Source organism: Oncorhynchus masou, chromosome 31 (assembly GCF_036934945.1).
Source record: "Oncorhynchus masou masou isolate Uvic2021 chromosome 31, UVic_Omas_1.1, whole genome shotgun sequence".
NCBI lineage: Eukaryota > Metazoa > Chordata > Actinopteri > Salmoniformes > Salmonidae > Oncorhynchus > Oncorhynchus masou.
In genome coordinates, this window is record NC_088242.1 from 65145029 (window position 1) to 65165574 (window position 20546).

General features: G+C 39.4%; 1 protein-coding gene across 2 annotated transcripts; it reads left to right on the forward strand.

Moving 5' to 3' along the window:
• The first annotated feature begins 2505 nt into the window (after positions 1–2505).
• Positions 2506–16698, forward strand: LOC135524273 (ETS homologous factor-like). Of its 2 annotated transcripts, XM_064951672.1 has the most exons (9): positions 2506–2831; positions 10182–10287; positions 10483–10740; positions 11080–11136; positions 13676–13717; positions 13823–13885; positions 14425–14454; positions 14608–14803; positions 14912–16698. In XM_064951672.1, the coding sequence occupies exons 2-9, from the start codon at positions 10191–10193 to the stop codon at positions 15009–15011; spliced, it is 843 nt and encodes a 280-aa protein (XP_064807744.1). In that variant the 5' UTR covers positions 2506–2831; positions 10182–10190; the 3' UTR covers positions 15012–16698. The 2 variants fall into 2 exon arrangements, with proteins under 2 accessions (XP_064807744.1, XP_064807745.1); XM_064951673.1 differs by lacking the exon at positions 13823–13885.
• Positions 16699–20546: the final 3848 nt, after the last annotated feature.

The window sequence follows — 20546 nt, forward strand, 5'->3', positions numbered from 1 at the left end:
CTGGTTCTGGCAGGATAACAGAGTATCCACAACACTGAACAGCACACACCTTGACTGGTCAAAGCATCTCCCATCCCTCTCCATCCAGAGTGCTCTCCCGCTAAGATGAGAAATGGTTAGCATCCTAAACACACAGATGACTGTTTGTCCTTTTCACTTTCTTCATCAGAGGGAACATTACTGTAACACAGGCTATGCTTACTCTGATTCAGTGCCATCATGTTGGAGTATTCATATGGAAACACGATTCTCTAGATGACAATTAGTAGAATGAAATACAATTATGGGTAAGGACAATAAAAAAACATCTATATTACAAAAGGAACATGTTGGCCATTGTTCTTGCAGTTAGCTTCGAAAGGTTACAGTAAGATATATTTTGCCAAAGGTTCTGACAGTAGAAAAATCATCAGCGTTGAGTCATTGTGAACTTCATACCACCTGGAGACTTTCTGGGGCCATACTTGCGAACATAAGCACCCATTTACCTTACACAGGTTCTCATGCAATCATATGCATATCAGTCAATGAAAATAGTTGATTTACTTGCATTTGACCAAACGATAAATTGTAGCTGATCCCATCAGATAACATAGAACAAGTTAGCCCTATGCTAAATGGCATTTTTTAAATCTACATACTCAAGGTTTACTTGTTCAGTTGGTCTGTAACAAAATGTTGTTTGCCAACATTGCATTGATGCATCCTTGACTAGGCTACAACCTATTAACGATAGACAACATTTTCAAGTTTTTGCATATGACAAAATCTTTTTTTTTTTATCTGTTTCAAACACATCAATGAGTTTCTATGGGAAAAAAAGATAAATGAAGTCCTTACAAGAACGTTTATCACACATTGTAAAAAAAAAAACGTAGAGCATTATGGATTTGTCAAATAGCAGTCATGTAGGCTATAACAATCCTCATCCCCTCTGGCTGCCACACACTGTTAAAGCGGTTGCATTGTAATTGATACTGCTTTTTAACCATGGATACGAACCCACCTCGCATCAAGCTTTTTTGTTGAGGAAAAAACAGTTGAAAAAATTGATTCTCGATTCAAAACACATATGACAAAGTGGGTTATTATAATATTGCATAAACTATAAAACATTGTAAGTGTAACCTACATAAGAATATATTAATGACAGCCAAGTGTCTTCCAAAACTGACTGTCGATTCAAGCTGCAACATTGCCATCTGTAGGATGATGACGAGAGTGCAGACTATTTCTTCTGCACACCTCCAGTGAAATAACACATTTGTGACAAAGCAGATGATTATAAAAATGCATATAAAATATTTTGTTGGACATGTCCATGTAACATAGCTTATGCAATATGGTTATTAGGCAATAGCAGTGTGTTTGTGTGCAAGGCTGAAATGTAAGTCCATTTTAATTGTTAAGCTGTTGACTGTAGGCTACATCCCTCTTCAACACACTAACCTAATAGGATACATGTAAATGTCAAAGGGGGGGACTCATGTGAGATTCGAACCGTTGCCATAATCTGTGACAATTACATGAACTAGGCACTTTACACAGAGAGCAATTTGAACATCTCCAACTACACCTACGATTTTAATTGGCTGCCGAAGTTGTGCCAGGATGTAATCACTGCCAATTGGTGAGGTTAGAAAAGGGCTAACGTGTGCCATGTTATCTGACAGGACCAGCTACAATTTAGCTTTCTGTAACATGCAAGTAAATCGACAACTGTTTAACTCTAAATGTTTAACTTTAAATGCTTGGAAGTGTGTGTGTGTGTGCATGTGTGCGCGTGTGTGCGTGCGTGTGTGTGCATGTGTGCGCGCGCGTGTGTGTGTGTGTGTGTGTGTGTGTGTGTGTGTGTGTGTGTGTGTGTGTGTGTGTGTGTGTGTGTGTGTGTGTGTGTGTGTGTGTATGTGTATGTGTATGTGCACCACACTTTGACCAACTGGGGACATTTTGTTAGTCCCCATTGTTAAGTTCATGTTTTCAGTATCCCTATATTTCTGCTATTGCGGTGCTATCACTCTGTTATTAGTACGCCTGCGTGGTAATTTCACTGTTGATGGACCTGACCTGAGTGCAATGGCAACCATGTACTGTGGAAATACGGTCTTGTAAATGTTGACTGACCTAGTTGTTGTGTAATTTTAAGTGAGCACCCACAAGGTCAAATGTTATTTCTAGGGGGTCTAGGGTTAAGGCTAGAATTAGTGTTAGGGTTAGAATTAGGTTTAGGAGCTAGGGTTAGGTTAAGGGTTAGGTTTTTGGGTTTAGGTTATGGTTATATATGTATTTATTTTTTAATGGAACTGAATTGTGTCCCCCCACAAGGTTAGTTTTACAATTTTACAAGTGTGTGAGTGAGTGAGTGAGTGAGTGAGTGAGTGAGTGAGTGAGTGAGTGAGTGAGTGAGTGAGTGAGTGAGTGAGTGAGTGAGTGAGTGAGTGAGTGAGTGAGTGAGAGAGGGAACAGAGTGAAAGTAAAAGCTATGACAGGTGTGTGCTGTTATTCACTTCGTCACCCGAATCCAAATTACTAACTTGCATGAACTTACCCTCGTAGCCAATTGGAGAGAGATAAGGATAGGACAAGGAAGCTGACAGCATAAAATACCCACTGCTGGAGCAGCACCTTGGTGTGTGTGGGCAAGCACTTTTTTTTTTTTTTTGGAGTTGGAAAGGCACAACTGCAAGCACTGACAACAACACTTCACCCACCTGTGTACATGAGCACAGCTACTGTAGCTACCCACCTAAAGTCATCTGAGAGAAGAACGAGAGAGAGAGACAACACACCCATTGAACACAGGCCTGGTCGGACTCCATTCCACAGCTCTGGTAGGAAAACATGCTAAGCATTGTTAGGCAACCGGATTTGCTCCTGTTGTTAGTTGCTGTTATAATTACTGAATGGAGTGAAATCAATCTAATGTCAAATGGCCGGGCATAGGAATGAATGGGTGTTTTCATTAATAAGACAGTAGGTATTTTAACTGTCACAAAGCAATGTAGGCATTACTTTAATTGTCTTTTCAAACTAGATTGTGCTTGTTTGGAGTCATGTGTCTAACTGTGTCAAGCTTTGATTGCCAGCAATGCTTCTTCAACTTTTTCAAGCATGACATAAAACCTTTAAAGAGCTGTTCATACGGTGTTAAAGAAGATGGCTGATTTGAAATAATTGTGCGGCTTGCTTTTGAATTCCTGAAGAGAAATGCATATGCATTGGTTTACAAGGTAAACGTGGTCATGGGCAAATCAACAGTGCCAGTCAAAAGTTTGGACAGACCTACTCATTTACTTCATTTTGACTATTTTCTACATTGCAGATTAATAGTAAATAACACACATGGGATCATGTCGTAACCAAAAATCAAATCAAAACATATTTTATATTGAAGATTATTCAATTCATCTCAAATTTGGACTCATCAGACCAAAGTACAGATTTCTACCTGTCTAATGACCATTGCTTGAGTTTCTTGGCTCAAGCAAGTCTCTTCTTACTTTTGGTGTCCTTTAGTAATTAAAAGAGTTATGATGGACTGTCATTTCTCTTTGCTTTTTTGAGCTGTTCTTGCCATAACATGGACTTGGTCTATTACCAGATAGGTCAATCTTCTGTATACCACCCCTACCTTGTCACAACACAACTGATGAGCTCAAATGCATTAAGAAGGAAAGAAATTCCACAAATTAAGTTAACAATGCCCATATGTTAATTGAAATGCATTCAAGGTAAATACCTCATGAAGCTGGTTGAGAGAATAACAACAGCGTGCAAAGTTGTCATCAAGGCAAAGGGTGGCTACTTTGAAGACTCTCAAATGTAAAATATATTTTGATTTGTTTAACCCTTTTTTGGTTACTATTTGATTCCAAATGTGTTATTTCATAGTTTTGATGTCTTCACTATTATTCTACAACGTAAGGGCTCTGTTTTGCTTTGAGAAAAAAACTGCCCCTTTGAAAGAGACGTACAACAAAATGCTGGTCAGCTCTTTTATACGACATAAATATGCAAAACATTTTTTCTGAACCTCAATGTCAAAACAACCTTCTAAAATGAGCAACATATATTATTCATGTTTTCAAATGATTATCCATAACGTTCTATTGCTTCTATTCCAGCACGCTCTTGGAAAATGTTATGAAGCAATGCTTTAGATTCCGTCTCTCACAGTTGAAGTGTAGCTATGATAAAAATGACAGACCTCTACATGCTTTGTAAGTAGGAAAACCTGCAAAATCGGCAGTGTATCAAATACTTGTTCTCCCCACTGTACATGAGCTCATAGGGATGCAAACCTCCGCTCCAGATGAGCACTGATCTGTGACTGATTACATGCATGAAAGTCAAACTACTGTTTTGCAGTGGTGTAAAGTACTTAAGTTGTACTTTAAAGTATTTTTACTGAAGTCATTTTTTGGGGGTATCTGTACTTTACTATTTATATATTTTTTACAACATTCAATACATTTCTAAAGAAAATGATTTACTTTTTACTACGTACATTTTCCCTGTACACCAAAAGGTACTCTTTAGATTTTGAAAGGTTGGCAGGACAGGAAAATGTTCCAATTCACACACTTATCAAGAGAACATCAATGGACATCTCTACTGTCTCTGATCTTGTGGACTCACTAAAAACAAATGCTACATTTGTAAAATATGTCTGAGTGTTGGAGTGTGACCCTGGCTATCCGTAAAAAAAGTATTTAAAAAACACATGCCGTCTGGTTTGCTTAACATAAGGAATTATTTTTACTTTTACTGTTGATACTTAAGTATTTTTTGCAATTACGATGTACTTTAAAACTAAAGTATATTTAAAGCAAAATAATTGTAGACTTTTACTCAAGTAGTATTTAACTAGGTAACTTTCACTTTTACTTGAGTCATTTTCTATTAAGGTATATTTTCTTTCACTCAAGTATGACAGTTGGGTACTTTCAACCACTGCTGTTTTGTTTTAGGTTGAATGACTGTACCTGATTACAACCTACTCTACAGTAATCACCTTGCATTGGGTGTAACTTGCATCAGTTGATATAAAACTCCACAGTGTATCTGTCCTCAGACACTTCATAGCCAGGAAAGAGTGACCTGCCTGCACTTGCTTGTTGCTTACCTGAAGTGACATTGATCAGTGATCGTACTATTGTCTGTTCACTTCCTTCATCTTTAAGTCTTTCCTCATGGTTTTACATAATTATGTTATGAAACTTTGCTGATCAGAGGTTTCCAAAGCACTTTGTCTAGCTAACATGGAACTTTATGACTCATCCCTGAATAGTACACACCATGTATCGTTAACAAGTTAAACTTCAACCGTCCAGGAGACTATAGAAAATAGAAACTACAACCTGATGATAGCATGTCCCTAACTAAACATTCAGGAATACAATGCCAGCAGTCTACTCACATGTACAGTCTTTAGGCTGCTTAGACTAGACAGCAGGCAAACAGACAGTAGACTGCACTGATGGTAACCTAAAGTGTACATTTGGCAAGGCTTGGCAAGATGTCAATAGGATCTAGATCTGAACCCAACACTCGGCCTGAACTGTCAAAGGTCATATACCTCTAGTGAAAATCATACTCAGGGATCTTGACTTAAGTTCTTGGGAAACTGGTTTTGGATTGAGGAAGACAGTTAATGTATGTTTTTTTCACTGTTCAAACGTTATGGTGGGTTGCGGCTCGAAAGAAACCTCAATTGCTTGGTCACGAGACAGAAAAGTTTGGAAACCCCTGGACTCGACAAACACTAAAATATGTGACAAAGTCATTGCAAGTACTGTGGTGCAGCCACTCCGCCTTCCTCTTATATACTCGTCACAGGCCTCAGTGCCGACCTCCAACTTTAATAATGTATACTGAACAAAACAATGAATGCAACATGCAACAATTTCAAAGATTTTATTGAGCTACAGTTCATATAAGGAAATAGATTCATTTGGCCATAATCTATGAATTTCACATGACTGGACAGGTGCGCAATGGGGAGCCAGGCCCAGCCAATCAGAATGACTTTTTCCCCACAAAAGGGCTTTATTACAGACATAAATACACCTCAGCACATAGTATATATTTACATATTGAATGCAAATATGTTTGTGGTGAACGGTTTTCTCAACAACAGTTCAATGAACGTAACCATGTTGTTGACCCACTATGGCCAACACTTCTCGGCAGTCAAGGGAGTGATATGGAGAAGAATATACCATGGTTCACATACAGTACTGTAGCACTACTGTCTTTCTATAAATATTGACTGATGATATTTATGCTGCATTTACTTTTACAATGGCACTTCAATTCTTTGGACCTTCATTAACTTGTTTGTCAACTTTAAACGTGTCATTAAAGTCAAAATGGGGCCAACCAACTTGCTGGTAGAGAATGCAGGGATGAGTACTCAATTTGTCGCCCGTAATAAAGTGCAGTGCGTTATGATAAACTGCATCTAATGGCTTTAAAGAAGTGGCAGCTGTGTCCATATAGATGATGTCGCCATAGTGTAGGACCGATGGGAACATCGACTGAGTAATCTGCTTTCTACTATTTAGATAGAGGCAAGACCTATTTCTATAGAAGAAGCCCATTTTTATTCTCAACTTCTTAACTCATCAATATGCTTTTTAAAAGACAGCTTTTCATCAATCCAGATGCCCAGATATTTGTAAGCACGGACACGATCAATAGACACCATCCAAAGTGCATATGCATAAATCATCAGACTTAATTTTATGCGCTCTAGAGAACAACATATGTTTAGTTTGACCTTTATTCAGTACTCATTTCTGGTCAATAAAGTATTTGTATAATACAATGAAGGAAGACTATAGTATAGATAGAGCCTTTTCAACCGTGGGGGCAATAGCATACACAACAGTATCATCGGCATACAAGTTCAGGTCACATTTTTTAAACGATGGTCGATAGTTAATGTTAACAGTAAAAAGCACAGGACCCAGAATCGACCACTGCGGGACTCCTTCTGGAAGGGAACCTGATTTAACACCATCAGTAGATATACATCAAGTTCTATCTGTCAAGCGATTTTTAAGCCAATTACATGCAACCTGGTCTAGGCCAATTGAGGAAAGCCTCTGAGTTGGCGATGAGTGATCAACAGTTTCAAAAGCCTTTGACAGGTCAATGAAGAGGGCAGAATAATGTTGATTTTTATCCATGCAGGTAACCACATCTTTATACCTAGGGATGAAGCAGAGATTGTGCTATGACCTGATCAAAAACCTGAATGATGAACACTATACTGTGTATAAAAAATTGTGGACACCCCTTCAAATTAGTGGATTGGACTATTTCAGACACACCGTTGCTGACAGGTGTATAAAATCGAGCACGCAGCCATGCAATCTCCATGCTCAAACATTTGCAGTAGAATGGCCTTTCTAAAGAGCAACAAGGTTCTCGTAGTGCTGTCCTCAGTTCCAACACTCACTAGTGAGTTCCAAACTGCCTCTGGAAACAACGTCAGCACAAGAACTGTGGTGTAAAGCTCGTTGCCATTGGAATCTGGAGCAGTGGAAACGTGTTCTCTGGAGTGATGAATCACGCTTCACCGTCTGGAAGTCCAGAGTGATGAATCTGGGTTTGGCGGAAGCCAGGGGAACGTTACCTACCCCAACGCAGAGTGACAACTCTAAAGTTTGGTGGAGGACGAATAAATATATATATCCCATTTAGCAGACGCTTTTGTCCAAAGCGACTTACAAGTCGGCTGGGGCCACTACTTTTACATATGGGTGGCCCCAGCGGGAATCGAACCCACGACGCTTGGCGTTGCAAGCGCCATGCTCTACCGACTGAGCCACACAGGACCCGTAACTGTCTGGAGCTATTTTTCATGGTTCCAACTAGGCCCCTTAGTTCAAGTGATGGGAAATCTTAATGCTACATCATACAATGACATTCTACACAAATCTGTGCTTCCAACTTTGTGGCAACAGTTTAAGGAAGGCCATTTCCTGTTTCAGCATGACAATGCCCCGGGCACAAAGCGAGGTCCATACAGAAATGGTTTGTCGAGATCGGTGTGGAAGAACTTGATTGGCCTAAACACAGCCCTGACCTCAACCTCATCGGACACCTTTGGGATGAATCAGAATGCTGACTGCTTGCCAGGCCTAATCGCCCAACATCATTGCCAGACCTTGCTAATGCTCTTGTGTCTGAATGGAAGCAGGTCCTAGCAACAATTTTCCCAGAAGAGTGGAGTCTGTTATAGCAGTAAATTGAGCACCAACTCATAATTAATGCAAATGGTCTTGGAATGAGATGTTCGACGAGCAGGTGTCCACATACTTTTCGTCATGTAGTGTGCATTTAGAATACATTTCAAAGATAACAAAGATCTTAGCTGAGAATGAATCAAGGATTCTAATATTTTAGCTTGGCAAGAAAGATTAGAAATAGGCCGCAACCTTTGTGAAGGGAAAGTACCTGGGCCGCCTTCCAAACACCGGGAGTATCACATCATTGAATGGAACTAACCCCATTCATTCTACCATCAGAAGAACAAATAGGCATACAGTGCAATCAGAAAGTATACAGACCCCTTGACTTTTCCCCATTTTGTCACGTTACACCCTTATTCTAAAAAATGTTTTTAAATCCCTCATTAATCTTCACACAATACCCATAATGATGAAGCAAAAAAACAGATTTTCTTTTACAAATGTATTAAAATAAATAAAAAACAAACACCTTATTTACATAAGCATTCAGACATAAGCATTATTACATATGCACTCAGGTTTGTCCTGTTTCCATTTATAATCCTTGAGATGTTTCTACAACTTGGAAATAACTTGTGATAAATTCAATTGATTGGACATAATTTGGAAAGGCACATACCTGTCTATATAAGGTCCCACAGTTGACATTGCATGTCCGAGCAAAAACCAAGCCATGAGGTTGAAGGAATTGTCCGTGGAGCTCAGAGACAGGATTTTGTTGAGGCACAGATCTGGGGAAGGGTACCAAACAATGTCTGTAGCATTGAAGGTCTCCAAGAACACAGTGGCCTATATTATTCTTAAATGTAAGAAGTTTGGAACCAACAAGAATCTTCCTAACTGAGCAATCAAGGGAGAAGGGCCTTCGTCAGGGAGGTGACCAAGAACCCAATGGTCATTCTAACAGAACTTCAGAGTTCGTCTGTAGAGATGTGAAACCTTCCAGAAGGACAACCATCTCTGCAGCACTCCACGAATCAGGCCTAAATGGTAGAGTGGCCAGACGGAAGCCACTCCTCAGTAAAAGGCACATGACAGCATGCTTAGAGTTTGCCAAAAGGCACCTAAAGACTATCAGACCATGAGAAACAAGATTCTCTGGTCTGATGAAACCAAGATGGAACTCTTTGGCCTGAATGCCAAGCATCATGTCTGGAGGAAACCTGGCACCATCCCTACGGTGAAGCGTGGTTGTGGTAGCAGCATGCTGTGGGGATGTTTTTCAACAGCAGGGACTGTACAGAGAGAAAGTACAGAGAGATCCTTCAGTGGCCCAGCCAGAGCCCGGACTTGAATACGATTGAACATCTCTGGAGAGACCTGAAAATAGTTGTGCTGCAACGCTCCCCATCCAACCTGACAGAGCTTGAGAGGATCTGCAGAGAAGAATGGGAGAAACTCCCCAAATACAGGTGTACCAAGCTTGTAGCGTCATATCCAAGAAGACTCGAGGCTGAGATGACTCCCTAAGGTGATTCAATTAAATACTAAGTAAAGGGTCTGAATACTTATGTAAATGTGATATCATTTTTTTATTGTTAATTTGCAGAAAATTCTAAAAACCTGTTTTTACTTTGTTATTATGGGGTATTGTGTGTAGATTGATGAGGGGACAAAAACAAGTTAATACATTTTATAATAAGGCTGTAGCATAACAAATTGTTGAATTCAAGGGGTCTGAATACTTTTCGAATGCACTGTGTATGTATGCAAAACAGACACCCACACTCTCCCTATACTAACTCCTGCACTTTCACAACTATTAATGTTGTAATTTAGAAATATCTAATTTGCAAACATCTCAACTCACTATGGGGAATAACACTGTCTATGTGCACTGTGTGTGATTACATGGCAGCCTACCAATCACCTTGTTTGGGGTTTTACTCCCTACTGACTGTGCGTGTCTTTCTCCCCCAGCTCTGGACCATGGTCCGTCATACCACCTGTATCATGAGCATCCCTTCCACTGCCAGCATTGAGAGCCAGCTGCCCACAACATGGAGCTCCTACCCCTGCCCAGACAGTGAGGACTTGTTTGGTTACTCAATGGCTCTTTCAGTAAATTGCTCTGCTGGTTTAATTATTTACAAGTACCTGGGTTAGCCAGAGTTAATATTTTTTCACAAAACCCCCAGCACACTCGGAGATTAAATATTTGATATGCTACTCACAGCTATTACAAAACGCACCTAATCTCTATCTTCAACCCTATCCCCAGTTTCCACAGTGATGCCCGGTTACACCAGTCGCCTGTGGTCCCAGGACTACAAGCCTCAGTATTGGTCAAAGTACCTGGTGTGGCAGTGGCTGCAGCAGATGGTGGACATGCACCAGATTGACGCTGCCAGCATCCACTTCCAGAACTTTGACGTGGACGGCCATCAACTGTGCAGCATGACCTACCAGGACTTCACACGGGCCGCGGGCACCGTGGGGCCTATCCTCTACCAAAGCCTCAACGAGCTCAAATGGAGGGGTAGGTTCAAACATTGGACAAAGCTGTAACGTCCTCTGTTATTGTTAGTGTCTTATGTTAATCAGAATGGAGGCCAGGTCTGGCCATGTATTGTAAAAACATACTGTTAGTGATACATTTGGTCTTCAGATTTTTGAATGTAGTATTTAATTTCAACATGATTTGAGTTGGTTAGAAAACCACAAACAAACAAGAACAGACAGTTGAACCAGTGTACGGTGGAAGGATCAAGGATTTAAGCATCAAGTTTGACTACATGCAACACAAAATAAAGAAGGGTGTTGTTACTGTCAGTGAAATAACAATGACCTCTTGTTTCTCCATGTCATCCCTACACAGGACAGTATCCTGGAGTGGAGTTTAACCCACTGGACATTATCAAATCAGAGCCAGATGGTAAGAGCTGTCAAAAGCATACAAACCCAGAGAGGATGTAGTACATTGTTTTCATGTCCTTTATTCAAAATGCACTGTTGTATGCTTATAAAATTGTAATTTATAAAGTTATAGAATATATACAATGCTTCAGACCCTCTTAGAGAACGGGGAGTCTTTGGAGACTCTAGATCAGGGTTCCCAAACTGGCGGGCCTTGTGCTGGATTTGGCATGGGGGTGGTTTTATTTGGCCCCAAGCAACAAAAAATAAAGAGTTCCAAGTGATTTTAATTTGGAAATATTTTCCCAAGCATTGACATGCATAATAGAGAGACATATGTGATCGTATACAAATAATAATAATAATGAATAATTGATTGGATTTATAAAGCACTTTTCTACCAACTGAGGTACTCAAAGAGCTTTGCATACAGTAGTAGGGGAAAACTCAACTCACCTCATCCTCCATCAATGTGTAGCACCCACTTCCGTTATGCACGGCGACCATTTTGTACTAGAACTCTCACCACACATCAGTTATCATGTGGAGAGGTGAGGAGTGATATATGCCAATTAAGAATGAGAAGGATGATTAGGTGGCCAGGTTGGGAATTTAGCCATAACACCGGGGTGAACACCTCTACTTTTACAATAACCGCCATGAGAACTTAAATGACTACAGAGTGTCAGCACCACTGTTTTAACATCCTGTCCAAAAGACAGCACCATAAGCAGGACAATATTCCCAAATGTAATCAAGGTTTGAAATTATGTCCGTACGGGAGTTGCAACGATCGGACAAGTCTAACTACCAACTGGATATCATGACAATTGGAAATAAAGGGGTGTAAAAACAATTTTTTAAATGAAATCAGTTGTTTGAAATCATTATGTTTTAGACAAATATATCTGTTTAGGCTTCTGCGGTCAATTTGCAGTCTAAGAATATACAGTACTATTCAAAAGTTTGGACACACCTACTCATTCAAGGCTTTTTCTTTATATATTCTACATTTTAGTGAAGACATCAAAACTATGAAATAACACATATGGAATCATATAGTAACAAAAAAGTACATAATATATTTTAGATTTTTCAAGGTAGACACGCTTTGCCTTGATAACAGCTTGCACAATCTTGGCATTCTCTCAATCAGCTTCACCTGGAATGCTTTCCCAACAGTCTTCAAGGAGTTCCCACATATGCTGAGCACTTGTTAGCTGCTCTTCCTTCACTCTGCGGTCCAACTCATCCCAAGCCTTTCATTAGGGTTGATTGGGTGATTGTGGAAGCCAGGTCATCTGATGCAGCACTCCATTACTCTTCTTCTTGGTCAAATAGCCCTTACACAGCCGGGAGGTATGTTTTAAGCCATTTATCTGTTGAAAAACAAATGATGGTCCCACTAAGCGCAAACCAGATGAGATGGCGTATTGCTGCAGAATGTTGTGGTAGTCATGCTGGTTAATTGTACCTTGAATTGTAAATAAATCACTGACAGTGTCACCAGAAAATCACCCCCACACTATCAGACCTCCTCCTCATCCATGCATCATGGTGGGAACTACACACGCAGACATCATCCGTTCACCTACTCTGTGTCTCGCAAAGACATTGCGGTTGGAACCAAAAGTCTCAAATTTGGACTCATCAGACCTAAGGACAGATTTCCACCGGTCTAATGTCCATTGCTCGTGTTTCTTGGCCCAAGCAAGTCTCTTATTATTGGTGTCCTTTAGTAGTGATTTCTTTGCTTCTTCTGATTCACACAGTCGATGTTGAGATACGTCTGTTACTTGAACACTGTGAAGCATTTATTTGGGATGAAATTTCTGAGTTTGGTAACTAACTTATCCTCTGCAACAGAGGTAATTCTGGGTCTTCCTTTCCTGTGGCAGTCCTCATGAAAGCCAGTTTCATCATAGCACTCGATGGTTTTTGCTACAAACTTTCAAAGTTCTTGAAATTTTCCACATTGACTGACCTTCATGCCTTAAACTACTAATGGACTGTCATTGTATGCTTATGCTAGCTGTTCTTGCCATAATATTTACTTGGTCTTTTACCAAATACGGCTATCTTCTGTATACCACCCCTACGTTGTCACATCACAACTGATTGGCTCAAATGCAGGAAAGAATTAAAGAAATTCCACAAAATAACTTTTAACAAGGCACACCGGTTAACTGAAATGCATTCCAGGTGACTACCTCATGAAGCTGGTTAAATAATGCCAAGAGTATGCAAAGCTGTCAAAGCATAGCGTGGCTACTTTGAAGAATCTGAAATAGAACATATATTTTATTTGTTTAGCACTTTTTTGGTTACTACATGATTCCGTATGTGTTATTTCATAATTCTGATGTCTTCACTATTATTCTACAAAGTTGATAGTAGTAAAAAATAAAATAAAACACCTGCAACAGTAGGTGTCCACACTTTTGACTGGTACTGTATATTTATAAAAAATCTAGTCTGTGATTTCAATAAACTCTTGAGATGTTACTTTATGACTCTCATTAAGTAAGTGTAAGCTTTATGTGCTCTCCTCTCCTCAGATTTCCCTTGTCCATTCCCAGAACCTAGCATATATCCTGCAGGTAGGTACCACATTGGAATGGATAGGAGAGACTTAAAAATACAACATTTTAACTAACTTACGGACAGCATCATTTTTTATATGTTGACATGTCTTTACTTTTTAGACATTTTTGATCCCTCATGTCAATGTCTCACACCTGTGGCATCACCCACTACCTCAAGTCCAGGTAAAGGATGAGGACTGAAAACCTATAAACATTATGTAAACAAAGACATTGGAACAAGACCCAAGCCTTGACAAGACTTAGATCTAGATCTACAGTAGCCTAGTCCCCCAAAAAATTATTGCTGCACCAATGCGAATTTTAAACATAAGACATCATTGAGCAAAGTGGCAATTCAAGGCTATTGAAGTCCATGAACGTTCAGTAAGTGACAGTTTTGGGAATGGGCCAGTTCACTCCTTCACTAAACAATGCCACTGAGCAAACAATGTATGACGATACAACTGAACAAACTCATCCTGTAAATGTTTCCCACACCCATGTAATTGTACAGTATTGGGTTCCATAGAATTAATGCGTAAGACAGCGGTACAAGTGTTAAACACATATGGGTTAAGGCTCTGTTTGATTAGTTGGTTGGACTACTATGATGCTAGACTAGTGAGTTTGATTGTCACATGTACCAAATATATTGAAAATCTTAATTTTAATTTGTTGTGAGCATCTGCTTAATGACCATGTGTCTATTAATGTATTTTCAGACAGTCGCCCTCATCAGATCACAAAACACAGTGAGTAGTATTTATCATCTTCAATACAATCGTTCATTATCTTTTAATGTAAATGCTCAATCAGATGATGGCTACATGCTGAATGTTTTGCCTATGCTATAACTGATGTGCAGTAGATTGTTCTAATGCCACCACTCATGTGTTTCTCCTCAGACCCCCGGGGAACCCACCTGTGGGAGTTCATTAGGGACATTCTGCTGAACCCAGAGCGGAACTCAGGCCTGCTCAAGTGGGAGGACCGGACAGATGGCGTGTTCCGTTTCCTTAAGTCAGAGGCTGTTGCTCAGCTGTGGGGCAAGAAGAAGAACAACAGCAGCATGACCTACGAGAAGCTCAGCCGAGCTATGAGGTAAAGACTGAAGGAATTTGGGTGTTTTGATGTATATTTCCTGGTTCGCATCTTAAGAAGGCAGTCATTTTGGCTGTTCCATTAACCTCCCTGTCCATACCTTTCCAGATATTACTACAAACGGGAAATCCTGGAACACGTGGATGGCCGAAGGCTGGTCTACAAGTTTGGGAAAAATGCACAAGGATGGAGGGAGTCAGAAAAGTAAAAAGAGTCTGGAGGACACCTCTCCACTATTTTGTGCCTATTTTTTTTGCCTGTCTATTTATGGTTGTTTTTTTATTTTAATGTGTCACTGTGATGTTTTACAATGTTTTTGTTTTACAAAGAGGAGCAGAATGCCTTGTTGCAACATTTGTGGGAGTTTTTGTATGATATGTTTACATTTGGTTAAGCAAGACTACATTTTACATTTAATTGCTTACCCAGCTAGCACATAAATGTTCTGAGAACCAAATGTTTCTTAGAGCTTGGTGAAAGCGAGGTTGTCATATGTTTATTTTGCATACAACCTTCCAACAACTTTCTGGGAATGGTGCAGGATAGTTGCTTGACTGTGGAACATTTTCGGCACATTTAAGGAACTAGATTTTTTTTAATAATCTTGGTATTTCATTACTTTAACTGAATGTTTCCTAAAAGTTCAAACATGGTTGGATTTAATGTCAATTTTGGTAATGTTCTAGGAATGTTCTCCAACTAGTTTGACATTGGGAATGTTCTCAAATAGTTCAGAGAATATTAAGAAACAACAGTCTTCTGTGGGATTTTCAGTACTTCAGCATAATGTTTTCTGCAGGTTTCCTCATGGTTATTTTTAAAGTCATGTTCTCAGAACGTTAAGATAATGTTCCATAAAAACCACAAGAACATTAGTAACATTCAAATAACTTTCTAAGAATGTTATTTAAAAACATTTCATTCTTAGCATCAACAAAACTCTTTATCCTCTATCTTGTTAAGTGTGTTCAGGTGTGTTGGCCTCGCCCACTTATTGGTCACACCTGATCTTTATTAATGCTTGTTTCCTTTCAAATGGGGTCTGTTTGAATAGACTAAAATGAACATGGCATGCTAGCTCCATCCTGGTTGCGCAGTGGAGCAATTCCATGGATAGAGAACCGAAGACTATAGGTACTGAATTTCACTGACGTTGTGCCACAACAAAAAATACATGTGTTTGCAAATTCATTTCTGTGTCCTATCTAGGGTTGCAAAGGGAGGGTATTTTACTGGAAACGCTCAACTATGTAATCTACCACAAGATACTGTATCTACTGGTCTTTTGGGGGTATTTCATAATATCACCGGTGTCTGTAATTCTCTCTGTCCTGTTTTCTGGCCTTTTCACATGGAAAATATATGAAATAATTAAATACAATTATTTAAAAATAAAATGAATGAGAAAGCTGTAAAATATCATCCTAAATATAAACCATCCAACTTAGTGAATACCATTGGTGCATTTTCATTTATTTTACTACGTCAACATGTATTTTTTTGTGAATGTTTTTGCCTCAAACTGGTGAAAGTTGTGATTAAATGTTGATTAGATGCTTTTTGATTAGATGCTTGTTGATTAGATGCTTGTTGATTAGATGCTTTTCTAGGCCTTTTTCCTCTTCACCCATATGGTCTATCTCTTAGAAACGTATGGACAATATGGACACAGATATATAAATGAACACTATATATGAACATATCTTTTTTAACATATTCAAGTATAAATGACCAAAGTTACAATAGATTGCAATACATTTTCTGTTAATTACCAAAATTAATGAAGATTTCTGTAACTTTGGTACCGATAGGACTAGGTTTGCAAAGCATTCTGTGCTTGGAGTTCAAAACAGTTAACCCAAACTGTTATTAAACTTTACATTTTGTTGAAAACATTCAAAACATTCAGAGAATGTTCACAGAACTTTATTTAATTACCTTCAAATAACCAACCATTTCCCTTCTCAGAACATAAAAGAAACAGCAAGTATTTCAGGGAACCATAGTAAAACATTCTCAGAACCTCCCTGAAACCAAAAAAATGTACCTAATTTACCATTCCCTGAATAGGCAAAATTTTCACTTTCGTTCTCGGAACATTTAAAAAATGTTCCGTTTTACTGCCACAGAATTCTATGGAATGTTATTTAAGTGTTAGCCATTGATGCCATTAATGCTAGTTAGTCCTACTGTATGGCATCGTTCCTAGAAGCAATGGTAAACCAAAAAAGTAAGTTTGAACCAAATTGTGATGAGTACTTGCAGTGATGAGTGTTTGCAGTACTGGGTACTTGATGAGTATTTGCACTGAACTACTGTAGATGCATTCCCCATGCATCTGTGCAGTAAAAGGGAAGGACATTGCACTTTTAAATATTTCCGGCTTGTTGTACATATTTAAACTGTGAAATGTTCTTTCCAAAGTATGTTTGGTTGATGTGTTATACAATACATTCAGAAAGTATACAAACCCTTTGACTTTTACACGTTGTTACGTTAGACTAATTTTAAAATGGATTAAATAAATAACAAGGTCTCATCAAACTACACACAATACCCCATCATGACAAAGTGAAAACAGGTTATACATTTTTGCAAATGTATTAAATAAAAAAATGAAATACCTTATATACATAAGTATTCAGACCCTTTGCTATGAGACTCGAAATTGAGTTCAGGTGCATTCTGTTTCCACTGATCATCCTTGAAATGTTTCTACAACTTGATTGGAGTCCACCTGTGGTAAATTCAATTCATAATTTGACATGATTTGGAAAGGCACATACCTGTCTATTGTGTATAAGGTCCCACAGTTGACAGTGCTCGTCAGAGGAAAAACCGAGCCGTGAGTTCAAAGGAATTGTCCGTAGAGCTCTGAGACAGGATTGTGTCGAGGCACAGATCTATGGAAGGGTACCAAAAGGTTTCTGCAGCATTGAAGGTCCCCAACAGCACAGTGACCTTCATTATTCATAAATGGAGGAAGTTTGACAGCAGCAATAATCTTCCTAACTGAGCAATCGGGGGAGAAGGGCCAATGTCAGGGAGGTAACCAAGAACCCGATGGTCACTCTGACAGAGCTCCAGAGTTCCTCTGTGGAGACGGGAGAACCTTCCATCTCTGCAGCACTCCACCAATCAGGCCTTTATGGTAGATTGGCCAGGCGGAAGCCACTCCTCAGTAAAAGGCACATTACAGCCGCTTGGAGTTTGCCAAAAGGCCCCTAAAGGACTCTCAGACCATGAGAAACAAGATTCTCTGGCCTGCTGAAACCATGATTGAACTCATTGGCCTAAAAGCCAAGCGTCCCATCTGGAGGAAACCTGGCACCATCCCTAAAGTGAAGCACGGTGGTGGCAGAATCATGCTGTTGGTTTGATTTTCAGTGGCAGGGACTGGGAGACTAGTCAGGATCGAGGGAAAGATGAACAGAGCAAAGTACAGAGAGATCCTTGATGAAAACCTGCTCCTGAGCGCTCAGGACCTCAGACTGGAACAACGGTTCACCTTTTAACAGGACAACAGCCCTCTCTGAATGTCCTTGAGTGGCCCAGCCAGAGCCCGGACTTGAAGCCGATCAAGCATCTCTGGAGAGACCTGAAAATAGCTGTGTAGCAACAATCCCCATCTAACCTGACAGCGCTTGAGAGGATATGCAGAGAAGAATGAGAGAAACTCCCAAATACAGGTGTGCCAAGCTGTAGCGTCATACCCCAAAAGACTCGAGGCTGTAATCGCTGCCAAAGGTGCTTCAACAAAGTACTGAGTAAAGGGACGGAATACGTAAAAGAAAATCTGTTTTTTATTTTGAATACATTTGCAAAATTTGTCAAAAAGTTTTTGCTCTTTTCATTATGGGGTATTGTGTGTAGATTGAAGAGGGGGAAAAAACAATTGAATAAATAAAGGTGTCTGAATACTTTCCAAATGTGCTGTACAAGGCATATCCTTCAGTACTGTTAATATGAAACTATTATAGGTCTTGCTGTCTTCTTTGGATTCATCCTCATCAGATGTATTTTAGTTTTGTATAGGTAACAGATTGGGCAAGTGTAGCTGCTAAAACTAAAGTGTTAGTAAAGCCGCTAAAATCATGCAGTACAGTATACATCAAGCAGTTTATTAGTTACGCTGGCGGGACCCGTGGCAATAAATAAATTAAACCAAAAGCTTACCTTGACTTGGAAGAGTTCCAGTGTTGGATAGCCATAGCCAGCTAGCATCCCTCTCTGCTTGAACCGGTTGTTTGAATAGGGCAAACTAGCTAGCTGCATTCGCTAACTAAGTAAGTGAAAGATATATATATATATATATATACATACACACTACAGTTCATAAGTTTTGGGTCACTTAGAAATGTCCTTGTTTTTGAAAGAAAAGCACACAAAAATTGTCCATTAAAATTACATAAAATTTATCAGAAATACAGTGTAGACATTGTTAATGTTGTAAATGACTATTGTAGCTGGAAACGGCAGATTTTTTATGGAATATCTAAATACACATAGAGAGACCCATTATCAGCAAACATCACTCCTGTGTTCCAATGGCACATTGTGTTAGCTAATCCAAGATAATCATTTAAAAGGCTAATTGATCATTAGAAAACCCTTTTGCAATTATGTTAGTACAGCTGAAAATTGTGTCCTGATTAAAGAAGCAATAAAACTAGCCTTATCGAGACTAGTTGAGTATCTGGAGCATAAACATTTGTGGGTTCAATTACAGGCTCAAAATGGCCAGAAACAAAGACCTTTCTTCTGAAACTCGTCAGTTTATTCTTGTTCTGAGGGATGAAGGCTATTCAATGCAAGAAATTGTCAAGAAACTGAAGATCGCGTACAACACTGTATACTACTTCCTTCACAGAGCAGCGAAAACTGGCTCTAACCAGAATTCAAAGAGGAGTGGGAGGCCCCAAGTTTACATTAGTGTCTAGTTTGAGACAGACACCTCACAAGTCTTCAATTGGCAGCTTCAATAAATAGTACCCGCAAAACACCAGTCTCAAACTTCAACAGTGAAGAGGCAACTCTGGGATGCTGGCCTTCTAGGCAGAGTTCCTCTGTTCAGTGTGTGTTCATTTGCCCATCTTAATCTTTTCTTTTCATTGGCCAGTCTGAGATATGGCTTTTTCTTTTTAACTCTGCATAGAAGGCCAGCATCCCAGAGTCTCTTCTTCACTGTTGACGGTGAGACTGGTGTTTTGAGGGTACTATTTAACGAAGCTGTCAGTTAAGGACTTGTGAGGCGTCTGTTTCTCAAAGAATTACCATAAAGGAGCTCTGGGATTTTGTTTATTTTAGACGGTGTCAATTGCACATAATGAAACACTGTATTAGGGTTCCCGGGTGGCTTAGCAGTCTGAAGCACTGCATCTCAGCGCAGGAGGCATCACTGTAATCCCTGGTTCGAATCCAAGCTGTATCACGTCTGGCTGTGATTGAGAGTCCCATGGGGGTGGCAGGTAGCCCACATTGGTCTAGTAATGATACCAGGATAATTTTACATGGTTATGGAAAATAGAAACCAGTCATATAATACGATATGTGACTGAATTGTTTCTAAGGGTATGCTAAATTAAGCGCACATAAATGTTGGGGTAGATTAAAACAAACAATTAATGATTTGAAGGAGTACAATGGACTTATCAAGACTTATCAAGATCATGTTTTGTTTGTAGTTCAAACCTTTGGGTTGCTGATTATGATATTAGTATATTGAATACTAAATAAAATGACA